General features: G+C 40.3%; 1 protein-coding gene across 1 annotated transcript in view; it reads right to left on the bottom strand.

The window, feature by feature from the left end:
• Window positions 1–322: 322 nt before the first annotated feature.
• Window positions 323–14021, bottom strand: part of cwc27 (CWC27 spliceosome associated cyclophilin) — a 32723-nt gene continuing 19024 nt past the window's right edge. Inside the window, exons 12-14 of the mRNA XM_080510319.1 lie at window positions 6066–6175; window positions 5754–5857; window positions 323–831 (exon numbers count right to left, since the gene is read on the bottom strand). Coding sequence (XP_080366445.1) covers window positions 669–831; window positions 5754–5857; window positions 6066–6175 — 377 coding nt within the window. The 3' untranslated portion in view covers window positions 323–668. The remainder of the gene's footprint in view (window positions 832–5753; window positions 5858–6065; window positions 6176–14021) is intronic.

The following is a 14021-nucleotide window of genomic DNA, read 5'->3' as shown; positions in this document are numbered from 1 at the left end:
CACTTGTTAACAAAATAGCACTGTTTTGTTATAGATGTATCTCTGGCTAAAATATGAGGAAGACAACAGGACATCTTGATGCATTGTGATCTCAAGTGAGGTTTTGAGCAAAACCTAAAAAGAAACCCTATATTACAGTTAAGAAATGTAAAAAATCGAAAATGATTTTATGACTACATAGAAGCTGGTATTAGCTGAATTAATTGATTCAGGCATGAGGTCACTTTTGATATTAAAATAAATGCCTGTTGCATTGAATTATTAGATTATATAAAATGATCCAGCTGATGATGAGGCCAGAGAACAAAGTTGTTTGAGTGATAGAAATGAAAGAATCATTCCAGAGAGTTTCTACATTAACTTTATTTATTTGTTTCTTGACAAGCTTACAATCGCATTTAAACTCTAATTAACATAACGTCGTGAAAATGGAGAGACGGCAATATGAACTAATAACCTTTACTAGGATCACAGTCGGACTCCTGTGTTTGTATGTGTGCAGCTGTTCCACGTCCATCACAGATTACAGGTATTCCCTACGGTTAGCAACATCAATCCAGATGTTTTGAGTCGGCACAAACTTTCTACAAACTGATGGAAAAGCGAATGAGCCAACATTTTTTCAAGTCACACATTACAGACAGGAGGTGGTCCGGGTCTACAGGCCCTCACCTCTTGGCCTTCTTCTCCTTCATGATCTTCTTGCTCTCCTCTCGCCGCCGCTTGTTGACAGGGTTTCGAGGGTCGTAGATCTCGAAAGTGTCCTCGTCCTGCATGGTGGCGTCTTTCACTTTTCTGGTTTGCTCGTCGAATTGCAGAACATGACCCAACCTGAACAAAAGAAAGTTGGAAAGATACAGTGAATTTTCTGCAGATGCCATTGTTGTGGAAATAATCTGTATTATAACTGAATAAGTGATCCGCAGGCTTCAGTTTGACGTTTTGATGCTAAAATATTTACAGCAAACTACTTTGAAATGCAAATTTTTTTTCCCTGTTTCCATCAAATCCGGTAACTCCTGTCCTCACTGGAACCTCAAACCATGATTTTTTTTTTCTTTGTTTCCCCTAAACCAAGTTTTTTTTAGGTTAAATTGAGGTTCATTCAGATCCCAAATGCTCTTCTGCAATATTTGCAGCAAGTGGAATTGCAGATCAACGGATGATTCGTCAGAAACATTTCCACAAGGATACATTAAAAGGGTCATATTATGCAAAAATTCCCGTTCTAATGGTTTTCCAACAGTAATATGGGTCCCCATGCCTGGAACGACGCCCCAGAAGTGAAGAAAATCTGTAATTTCTCTCCCTGGCTTGTTAAAATGTAAAAAACATTTGCGCTACAACAAGTAACGGAGCCATTCCAGCTGACACAGACACAGCAGATTTTGAATGCAAGTCCTATGATCCAATATTCAAATGGATGAAAATCAAGGTGGATTTAGGGCAATAGACTATGAATACAACATTTTTAAATCAACCCATGTGAAAGTGTTGAAAAACTGGATAATACGACCCCTTTAAATATATCTTGCAGCTTAGCAACAAACTTCAGGTCAGGTTGCTCTTTGTGTGCTTCGGTCCCTTTTACACACACCTGAAAATATGTTGATCACAGTGATCTGTGATGGGTTGAATCATAAGTCAACAACATGACCACGACAAGCCTTCTGCCCTTACAAAAAACATATTCTATGGGCTTTACCAAGATGTAAACATCTCGACACTTTCCGAAAGATTAATTCCGGACAAATGAATTTAAAAGCCCTTGACATTAAAATGAATCACATATTGTAAAAATAGATCTATTATAGTTAGTTATATGCCATTTGAAATGACTATGCGCTTAAGTGAAAACACTTTCAGACGCCAGGCTGGGGGACAAATGCAAATGCAAAAATCTCCGCCGTTGACCAGTACTAAAAATCGCTGCTGTAGCTGTTCAAATAAAAACCTGCAAAAAAGTTGCTGATGTCTTTGACATCAGGCTCAGGATTTCTCCGCAGTTAAAAGATTTCTGTGAAAATGCTTGAATCTCTGGAGAGGAGACGCTCATGTGTCTTTCATTTCCCCGGTCGGTCCCCCCCAAAGACAGATTAAAGAATCAGGACATTCCTCACAGGAGATATCAGTGTCAGACACTTCCCAGGATAAACCACTGGCAGGATTTCTTCAGCTGCTGCTGGGAGGTGTGCGTGTGTGCGTGCGTGTGTGTGTGTGTGTGCTATCAGCAAATCTTGACAACAAAGCAGGAGCAGACGACCTATCGCAAACTATCGCCTCAGCACGTTGTCACAGAGCTGCAGACTGCTTTATGCAGGTCTTAGAAACAGATGCCACAGTGTAGAGCAGGAACGGAGCATTTTTGTGCAATAAAAAAAAAAACATTGTTTGCATCTAATGTCTACATTCAAATAATACATTCACAAGATTCACTTTTGATTGAGATTACATTTTTAGTGTAAAACTGATCGGTTCAACAAGTTTTTATCTCATAAATGTATCATGTTAATGTCAAAAAGGGCCCGTGCGGTATTGTTCATCATGAAAATCATTTTCATAATCAAGAAAAACAGTTCCAAAGCTTTTGTATCAAACATATTTATGTACTTAATATATAAAAGCTGTGGATTTTATATTATTAATGTACAAAACATGAGCAAAAAAATGTCCACACATATATTTATCTCATTATGGAGAAAAGAGAGTCCAAAGAAATGCTTCCCCCCCAAACTATGCCATTGGTTCACTAGCTTATTTTTGACCCAAAGGCTTTTAATTGTATTTCATTCATTCGGGTTGAACTTAAGGTCAAGTAACTTTTATTTGTATAGCACTTTAAAACAGCTGTGGCTGAAGCCAAAGTGCTTCACATAAAAGACAAAAATAAAAATAGAAGAGTAAAAACAGCAAAACACAGTAAAACAAACAATAAGATTGGCAACAATCTTGTTGATGTTGGGAAGGAACTTGCTCTGAAAAATATAATACATTTTCATCTAAGTCTAGGGAGTACCAGAAAGACTGTGGAAAAATAAACATGTACAGTTAAAATGACAGAAAACCATAGATTAGAGATAATTATTAAAAGAACCACGTGGTGGTTTAGTGATTTATGCTATCAAAAGTGAGATTATTCCTTGTTTCAGTCCATATTTTCTAACTACGGTTTTCTCTAACAGTCTATAAACATGCATTTAAAGTTAATTTGTGCTTATAGAAGTGAATGCGATTGTCTGTCTCTGTTTTTGTACTATAATAGACTGGCTCCAGCCCTTTAGCAACCCTAAATTGGAGGATGCAGTATAAAAGATTGATGGATGAATAATTAATAAAACTACATTTTTAAGCTGCTATGAAGGGAGAGAAGGGCTTTCCAACGCTCATTTCTGGAGTCACCACAGATGATGATGGGATCACCATGTTTGATTCGACATAAGTTTTACGCCAGATGCCCTTCCTGATCCAACCCGAAGAGTCGATAGTTAAAAGGCCTTGCACAGTGGTGACTTGTTGGCTGCGGGATTTGAACCAGTGATGTTCTGGTTCCATATGAACCCCGATGCCCATGAACGTCTGCTTCACCATCATTAATCCTTCTCGTCAGATCACGCCGTGTACTTCGAGCCGTCTGCCGACTCTGTTGTATACTGTGTCATATTTTGTGTGTGACAGCCTGCCTGCTGTGTGCAGCCTGTGGTATGTCTGCTTCTGTCTGTGGCTGAGTGTACAGTGTGGGGGTATGTTGACATGTGTGGGGTGTGTGTGTGTGTGTGTGGGGGGGGGGGGGGAGGGGGGGGGGGGGTGTCTGTACGCTCGGCTCTCTCTCCCGTGTTCATTTGAAATCGGCAGGAGTTGTGACAGCTCATCTAGAATGTCATGGCTAGACTCTGGCAGACCCTGGGGACCCCTGCTGTGTGAGCACGCCGCCTCTGATAATTTGTCTAGCAGTCTCGGCGATGACAGCCCGCCGGTCGCGCGGCCCCCGGAGCCGAGCGTCTCCCAAACGTGATGTGGAAACCCGGCTTATCAAAACCACTCCTGTGCTGCTGTGACGCGAGTCTACAGAAGCCTTTACTCCGTTTATTTTCCTTCCACCCAAGTACGGGGTGGGAATTAAGGCGCAAAGGAGGGACGATGGGCTTTTTTGCAACGACTCAAGAGTTTATGTGTGTGAGGGGGAGGAGGAGGAGGAGGAGGAGGAGGAAGAGGAAGAGGAGGAGAAGGAGGAGGAGCAGGAGGAGGAGGAGGAGGAGGCAGAGTCAAAATTTGTAGACACAGACACAGATGGAATAGTTTACCTCCTCTGGCCCAGACTTGACTTCCAGTGTCTGACCTGTTGTAACCCACATTCTGTTCGTGGTGCTCTTAGAGTGGCACAGACTTCCCACTGGTGTTTTTTTAGGACCACTATGCTTCTGCCGCTGCTACCCCCCCCCCCCCCCCCCCCCCCCCCCCTCCCCTTACCTGGCGGGGGCACCACAGCGAGGTGTCGGGGCTCCGTACGCTAGCAAAGGCGTCTCTCTCTCTCTCTCTCTCTCAAATTCATTAGCCCCCCCACCCTGGCTTCTTGAGACTAATAGCAACTACAGATTGTGTTATTTCAAATCTGATACATACACACATACGGATACTTTGCTGAATTTCAGACACATGGTATTCATTTCAGAGCCTCACTTCACGTCGTTAGGGCTTTGAGATCTTTGGTGAAAAACAGAATATGAGAGGAAAACACAGCGTCAGGGCTGATTTCCTGATAGCCAATCTCGTGGCTGTGGGTTCAAAATCCCAACTTGACTCACACACACGAATACGACTTGAACTTTCACACACATTTATCAGAACATGAAGGAAGCTCGGGACCTAAAAGAGGTCAGGATCATCATCAACAAGCACAAAGGGAATTCAACCTCAGATAGAATGAATGTTTCTTTCACTGCTTGAACTCATCAACAGGAGTGACACAAGATAAGTGAAAGCCAATAAAAAAAAATGGCTACTTCGAGCCAACAGTGTCTCGCTACGAGTTCATCGTCCACAAAACAGCATGTTAGTTCATCACCTGGTTAATGAACTCTCCAGGAAAACGGGACTGCGAAGCATTTATATGCTTCTCATAGCGGCTGAACACTCAGCACAGGGAATCATGTCAATGAATGAATGAGATTTAACCAATCCTATAAATTTATCGGGTGTCTGAATCCGCTACACTTCTGTTTGATATTTTCATGGACAGATGTAAAGGCGCAGCAGATATCAGGAGGCCATCATCATTGTTTTTGCAAATGATGCCATCCTTTTGGCTCCGTTTCATGAAATCGGCCACGGATTCGCTGCGATTTGGTCGCTTTGTTTACAAAGTAGGGCAGCTCCATTGAAAAGAGCCAGCTAAGGTTAATGGTTTGAATATCTATTAAGGATGCCTTCCATTACAAGTGTATCAAGCCTGTCTGACTGCGATGTGGTCCCACGTGTCAACTCAGGATCTGCTGTAGAGATTATATCTCTCGGATGATCTAGAAGCTGATTGTAGCCGCATCAGAAAGGCAGGAGGAAGCTGTATGGGACAAAGATGTACGGGCTTCATTGCCATCCATATTGTCATTGCGACCCCAAGCGGACGAAGCAGATGGATTGTGGGTGGATGGCTTCCACTTGCTATACTGTATGAAGTGGTTCCCACTGCAGCCGGCTACTGATTGATTGAACCTAACAGAGAGCTGAAATGATCGAATATTTAAAGCCTCACTGACCATCCTTTGTCATCGTCCTCTGCGAGCTCCTCCACATCTTCCTCTGGAGTGTCGGTGATGGCCGATGACAGCTTGGACTTAAAGCGATCGAGCAGAGCCATCGTCTGCCATAACAAACACACAAGTTAATGTAGAAAATCAGACATAGAAAGGGATTTTTCATACAAGTTCATCTCTTTAATGTAGCAAACACTGAGCAAAAAAAATTAATTTTCAAAAATTGCTCACCATATAATTTGATATAATTAATGTAGAAAAACAAAGTACATTTTTTATTCAAATAAACGATGAAGACAGATTGAGTAGTTTTACCTGTGCCTCTCTGTTGGAACCTTTCTTCAGTTTTTGCTTCCTGAGGTCTTCGTACTTCTTTCGGCCCTCCAGGTATTCAGCCACGGCCTCATTGGATGGCTTGTTATCCTCTGATGCGAGAAAAAAAACCAACAACAAAAAAACAGATATTACACTAAATTCCCATTAAAGCATATACAATATTTAACAAACGTTGCACCAAATATACTCAACATAAAATATCATAACACACAACTGGTGAGAGAATGTATTTAATCCCAACCTGCAAAACTGTGTACAGTGATTTAAACAGACTGCAACAAAACCTTAAAAGGGTGTTGAAAACGAACTTGTGAAAATAGCTACCTTGTGAAAAAAAGAAATATTATAGGTTGTCAAACAATAGAAATGTAAAGAAATACAATTCAAATTGTGAACATCTGTTATTTAAGAAATGTATTAAGCTTAAGTGTTCTTGTGACTTCATAAGAAGTCAAGGTTCAAGTTATTTAAAATTATTGCATAACTAAAAAATGTCTCTAGTGAAGTTAACCCTAACCCTATTTTATTATAAACCCCACAAACAAAAGTTGCAATCTTCATGCTTGTTCAACTATAATAATGTACAAACAAGATAACAATTTAAAACCTTTTGGATTTTAAAAGAAACTCAAGTGAACTTCAATAAGGACATATGTTTTTTTTGCTGCGGTGCCTTTAATAGAATGTAAAGCACATTTACAGCTGCAAAGTTAAGATCTCATTTATACTTATCTGGAGCTCTTCAGACAGTTTTTTTCATAACCCCCCCTCCCCCCCAAAAAAACAACACTAACTTTTTCTTGGAAAAATGCGCTACACCATCGTGGACATATTTTTTTCCCGCCCCCTACGCTCAGGTTTTCTGTTACTGGCCCTTGACAAAAATGAGCAGAACACGATCAGAGGGACAAGAAAAAAGGAAGTGAAGCTTGTCAAGCTGCGACAGTTGCTGCTGTACATAATCTGAGAACATGATGGTAAGAAAAAGGTGAAAAGATGAGGCCGCGTTCTCGTCTCGGATCGAGTTGCCCTGCGTGGACGCCTCACCGCTGCCGCTTCACCTTCTCTAAGATGTAGTGGAACGGTGGCCCGACCCAGTAACCTCTCATTTAATCTTGCTCACAGATGACCTACATTAAGTAAATGATTGCTGTGGGGCAGGAGCGACCTATTTAGTTCTTAGAAGGGAAACAAGCATGTGTGTGTGCTGCATTTTACCTGGTGTGAAAGTCTTTTAACTGGCGTTAATTAAATGACTGCGAAGACCTTTTTATGCTTGCAATCTGTTTTGTTTCAAAGAAAAATGTGTATATGATTTATGTGCAGGGGTGCACAGTGGTAGAGGAGATAGCAAGAAGATTGGAGTCTCCGTTGGGCGTGGGGTCTTTTTTGAGTTCACATGTTCTCTCTGTGGATGCATTGGTCTATTCCGGGGGCTTCTTCCACAGTTCAAACACATGCATTTGAGGTGAAATAATGGCTTTTGTACATAGGAATAACCCTAACCCTGACCGATGTTTAGTTTTTGGACTCCCTCTTGCTGTTGCTGCATATATGTTATAACTAATGTGAGTATTTTGGAACTGGTTTCTTACTGCTATTTTAATTACAGTTTGAGTATTAAGAGGAATCCCAACATGGGTGAGACAACAACAACACCAAAACAGTAGCATTTTTAACAGTAAAATAATCAGTACATGTAAAAGTTATGAACAGGCTGACAGTAAAGTGGTTTTGTTAAGTAATGTCGCCTCGTTTACACGTTCTCTGACCCTGCATGTTCACATACATAATGCTTGTGAGGACCAGCAATGATCACTGGTTTTCCCTCAACCCTAAGTCATATGGAGTGGCAATTGTTGATAGACTGATGCATACTTTTTGCAAATTGCAAGATGAAAACAAAGACGTGCAATGGAGAAGTAGACCACAACAAGACGTATCTGTTGAATGTGATGTTTGTCATTAGGAGGACTCATGGCTAAACATGAAGCAGATCAAATCTATGGCTGCATTCAGGGAAAGAAAGAAGTCACCACTGGAAATGTGCTCTTGGTTCAATTATTTGAAATGTTCACTGTTGCTATATTTTGTATACATGTTGTCATGTTGTACAGTTTGGTCACAAAGTGAGAGAGGAAAAGGAGAAGAGGAAGGCCAGTGAGAATGTAGGTGAACGCAGTGAGATTTTCATAGTTTTTAAATGAAAGTTGTGTCTGTTTGAGATGCTGCTGGATAAAATTTGATCATCAATTTGTATAGATTGGATGTTCAGCAAATATTTTTCTATAGAATACTGGAAAGTTTGACGTTTGTAAAAGAAGGAGATGTAACGTTCTAATAGACAAATGCTTGTTTATTCTAACCTCAGTGACCTGACCGATTTCACATATTCTTTTTTATTTCTTCAAATAGTAACTAGAGCAAACACTTAATGAACATAAACATTATAGAAGAAAAAAAAGGAGCAAACAATGAAAAAACAAAAATCCACTTGTTTCATCTTCTCATATTTGTCAATGTTATGAATCTTTAATCACAGTAAGCTGAAAACTCTGGCAGTATAAAGTACCTGTGACATCCCATCGGTCTATTGACCAAACCCTCGACTGCTGCTGCTGCGGCTCAGCTGGCCGAGCAGATCGGCCTTAAATCGCAGGATTGACGGTTTAATTTCTGACTCCTCTTGTACATGTGCGCCACTACCAAACACTAAAGCTGCAAATTGCTGCCTCTGAAGTGAGTGCCTTGGATTGCAGCTGCTGCAATTAGCGTACGTGAATGAGATTGAAAGCGAAGTGCTTTGAGGCCGCCAAGATGAAAATCTGTGGTTCAAGTGCCGTCAGTTTACAGTTACACACACACAAAAAAAAATGGTATTGGCAGATAATATCGTATTAAAAATAGCAGGAATATAAAAAGTCAATGACCAAACTGAAGTAGACTTACGCAACACAAGAATGAGTCTGTGAGAGTAAAGTCACAGGTTCACAGTGACACGGGCAACCTTTTTTTTTGTTTTTTTCCCCCCATGAAACCATCATGGACGTGAAACCTGCAGTACGTGTGAAAAATTCCCTCATGGTGAATCGACGCATGTGGGGACAATCGGCACGCTGACATCGCTGTGTCTCATGCGGTTAATGTGCTTCTGTAAATCTCCGGGCTCAGACGCGCAGGCTGTGAAGTCACCGAGTGGCAGACAGTAAGCACAGTCTGTCGGGCCGCTGGAGCGCTTTCTTTCCACAACAAAATGTGATGTCACGCACCCACACACACAAACTGCATCACCTCGCTGGCCAAGCGGTGCCACCTCTGACTGGATGCTCTGACACATTCGGCTGCACCAAATAAATGATGTAACAGTGAAAACACCACAAGTCCACCGCCTGTCCTTCAGGCCAGAGCTGGAAGAACAACTCACTGTTAATGCACCTTTATTTATGCAGCCGTTTATCAGGGGCAGTAAAGTCTCCAGGACTTCGCTGTGGACCGATAACAGGTCCACTGATGCAAAACCATTAGACAGAGAGCGGAAAAATAAAGCTATGGACAAAGAAAAGCCGGGTGAAAAGATACTTACAGAGACAAGACAGGTTTTGCCAAGAAAAATAAAACACGTGAATTTTAATAATTTACTGACTGAAGAGACACGGAAACCTTGGACAGTCCCTTTTTTGTTCACCTTGTAAGTTCATCTGTCATTTTGTTCACACAAAATCGATCATAAATCCACACCAAGCCAATTTGTGAGTCTTGTGTTATAAAATCCATCCAGCGTTTTCAAAGACATTTCATGGACTTGAGTTGGTGAGTGGACTCATAATGGTGTCATGTTTCTAGGGAAGTAAATTATTTGAATTAATCAATAAAGTTTGACTGAGGTCATCAAGGTTTTGTCTAAACCAACAGGAAAAACAATAAAGTGTTATTAGTATATTATTGTAAAAACGTTATATCCTTTGAATCTGTTAAAAGGAAAGCGTCTGTTCTTACTCTTCATAAATTGTATTTTCTCTTAAATACATTGCTATGCAGAGTTTCTGGCTCCCTTCCAGGGTCCCCATGGTTGATTCTAATAGACTTGGTATAAGTTTCACTGCTCTTCCTGATAGAAAGCGAGTGGTTTGGGTGGAAAGGCATTGATCAGTAGTGGAATTCAGAGCAGTGAACTTTTGCTTAATAACTGCTGTGTTTGAAAATATAAGGAGTCAGTTATGGGACGAACATCCCCATAAGACCTATATAGGAAAATAAAGACTCTCCATGTGAGTCATAGGCATCAAGTGCCTGGCAGTGGCAAAATTCTGGGTTATTCTCTACACCAGTGCAGCCCCTGACTCAGAAGGGAAGGTGCACAAGTGACCCACCTGTTTTCTCCTCCTGATATCTGTAGAAATACTGTCGACACGAAGATCATTGAACGTGCTGAATAATATCCAGAGACAAACTTAAATTATCGTAGTTCTGTATTTTCAGCTGGAGAGTGGCCACCACATGCTACAGATTATCTGTATATAGTGTAATGGCACCAGATAAGAGTTGGTTTGATTAGGAAAAAAGTATTTTTTAGGTTTTGAGAAATGTACAAATATACTATAACAGCACAAGTGCATATAACCAAGAATCCCCTTCCGTTAAATGATACACAAGTTTAATATGTTCAGAAATTATTTGGATCAGTTGTAAATTAAAGTAATTAGAAGTGAAAGAGAAGGCTGACTTGCATTTAGACGAGAAGTTTAAAGGCATTCGCATCACCTCTGCAAATGAGGCAATAAAAGATTGATCCTGTGTCTATCAAACCTATGATTAATATTTTAATATAACCTACAATTCCTTCGGCATGAAAAAATTTTTTTTTCCCAGCAAATATGCTGCCCGTGAAAAAAAAGAAGGTAAAAAAGGTTCATTTCAGGAGAAAATGTAACTCAACGACTAAACGATTCAGTCCCACGGGGGGGTTCAGTCGGGCTGTTACTTAAGAAAACTGTGTAATTACTCTCGTTTCTCGGGGCTTTTAACCTATGGAAACTCCAAATGCTCGGAAATCGCCGGAATTTCCAAGCACGATCCTGGAAATCCAAGAGCCCCATTTTCGCCGACTTCCCTTGGTGTCAATAAGGAAGTCTGTTGTGCTGCTTGAGGGGCAACCTTTCTCCCCTTGATTTATGAGACCGGCAAGTGATTCCCCTTCTATCTCTCCCCCAGTCACTTCTGCCGCTCTGCCTCCTCCTTGCAGCCTGTGACATGCTGGATGCTGACTGATGATGCCCTGGAGGTCCTGAGCGAAGAACACACATCACCTTTCTCCAGCTGTTGTCGCTAACTACTATCCTCAAGTTTGATGGCCTTTTGTAACTACATTCCTCCCATCTCCTGTCACCTGAGCTCTCCGGGGCTACAAATCACGCCGCCGATGTTGTAGCAACCGAGGGATGTTGTGGATGACAACCCCCCCCCACCCACCACCACCACCACCTTCCTTCCAATGGGATAAAAGCTTCACCTTCTTTCTGTTAAACTATCAACAGTCCTTAAGGAGAAGTCAAAGCAGCACGGCGCCAAGCTGTGAGGGAACATTACAGCTGAACATCAATCAAAAGCACATCAAAAATGATTTCGTCAGCTTGAGCTTATGAAAATACCCCGGTAGCGTTGTGTCGAAACAGCTGAGCGGGACAGATGATATACTGAGCAGATGAAATAACATGTTAATCTTAATCACAATAATTGGCATTTCAAATATCCCTCCGCTGAAACATGTCCTCTAAATCAACAACATGACTGACAAGTGTAATAAAACACCACACACACACACACACACACACACACACACACACACACACACACACACACACACACACACACACACACACACACACACACACACACACACACACACACACACACACACACACACACACACACACACACACACACACACACACGATCTGAGTGGGATGAGGACTGGACTTGCCACATCGTTTGGAGCTTGTATTAAATGGACAGTGGTTTCAGAATGGCTCTCTTATTTTTGGCTCGTCTGCGGCGCGGTCATGCCAAGAAAGAGAAATCCGCACGACGGGAACATGCTATCATTCATGTGATGAAAACTGATGTGATGCCTGTGATGAACTGCAGTATGTGCGTTAGCACAAGAGACAATTTGCTGTTCCCTCCAATCATGTGTAACGTCAGCCACACGGGAGTCATAAAAGTCCGCTGCTGGTTAACAAGGGAATGATAAAGGATCACATAATCACGAGTGGCATATTATCAAAGGAAACATAGACAATCAGTGAGGTCGCCGTTTAAATTATAAGTACATAGTAGAGAATAGAGGGGTAGAGTGTCATCTAAATTATTTTCTGGAGTTACAATTTACTCTTAAGCATCTCGCGTGTAGACTTCTGGCTATAATTTTCTGGCATTGCCCGTCCATATTGAGTGGTTCACAAAAATAGCAATATCCTGGATATGTTGACATGGTGATGACATATCTCAAGACAGCTGATTGGTTTTATGTTGCTTGCACACAACAGCTTAAATCATTGCTATAAACAGCTACTTGGCCATGCCAAAACAACCAACTTGTTTATTCACTGTTTTTTTGTTTGTTTGTTTTTTTTTACCTTTGGTGTTATTTAAATTGGCAACTGGTTTAGCACTACTTGAGAAGCGTTCATTCATATTTTGGAATAAAATATTCATTCAATCAATGTTTTGCTTAGAATTTAAAGTAGTGACATGTCAGTGACATTTCACTTCAGTCATTCAATTAAAAGAAAACTTACCAACAATGTCTACTTTTGGCAGAGATTTTCAGACATATTCAAGGATATTTTTGAGCACCAATCATCTGTATTATAAAAAAAAGGTCATGGCATGCACAGATTGCTATGATTTCTTGATAAAGCAAAAACTGAAAAGTTGTACTTGAAAAGTTAAACTTGAAAAGTGCGGTTCACAAAGTCACCTTGAATAAGGAGAAATGTTTCTCTTTTTACTGTTGATATTCAGACCTCCACTTTGATTTGTTCAAACACAAGATCAAGCACTCTTAAAGATAACAAAATGTGCTGAATAAAAATGAAAAAGAAAAGTGATTTTAAGTTTAACAGACCAATGGAGAAACAGATTTCATTTACTGTGCTATAGTTTCCCAATATGTCTTAAATGCCTCACATCTTTGCATGAAAAGAGTGTAATTAATGAACTTCTATAAATGTTTATATTTACGTGAAGTAAAGCACATATAGTATATTCAAATACAGAGCGAAGGCTTGACGATAGAGGCCTAAGAGCTCATGATGCCAGATTATTACAATACTTGCATCAGGATAAAACTTTTTTGCAATCCTAAACATTTTTTCTAAATGCTGAGTATTGCTGGAATGTATCAAATGATTTACAATGCTTTTTGTACCCTCAGAAAAAGAAATGGTTTCAGACTGTTCCTCCTATTTACATCTTTTCTAATGCAGTAAAATAGGACTGTCTGGCAAACACTGTGGTAAAAACCTGTCATAAATTGTACCGGTAAATATCAAATATATTATTAAACATCAATACTCGGTGTTTGTGTATCTATATAATATTCTGACAAAAAAACAAAACAAAACACTTAGAGGCTAAGTTGTATTGATTTGTCCACCACTCAAATATCTGCATTCAAGCTTTCAAAGCTGCAACAATTAGCTGATGAATCAATTTTCTGGATGAAATGAAATCAATCAAACACTTTGTTTGGTTGCAGCATTTTAAATAATAATATTTACTGCTTTTTGTCAGCAACTTTGATACTAGAGTGAATATGCAGGCGGGCTTGGGCTGTTAAAGACAAACTCATGTCAGACTTTTTTTTTTCTCTTTTAAACAGGACCTAAATAAGTCACTAAATTAATAATAACCAACTTATTTAAGAAAATAAGT

The sequence above is a fragment of the Blennius ocellaris genome, assembly GCF_963422515.1.
Source record: "Blennius ocellaris genome assembly, chromosome: 15".
Classification (NCBI taxonomy): domain Eukaryota; kingdom Metazoa; phylum Chordata; class Actinopteri; order Blenniiformes; family Blenniidae; genus Blennius; species Blennius ocellaris.
The sequence above is the reverse complement of the archived record's forward strand: the minus strand, read 5'-3'. Positions and strand labels throughout refer to the sequence as shown.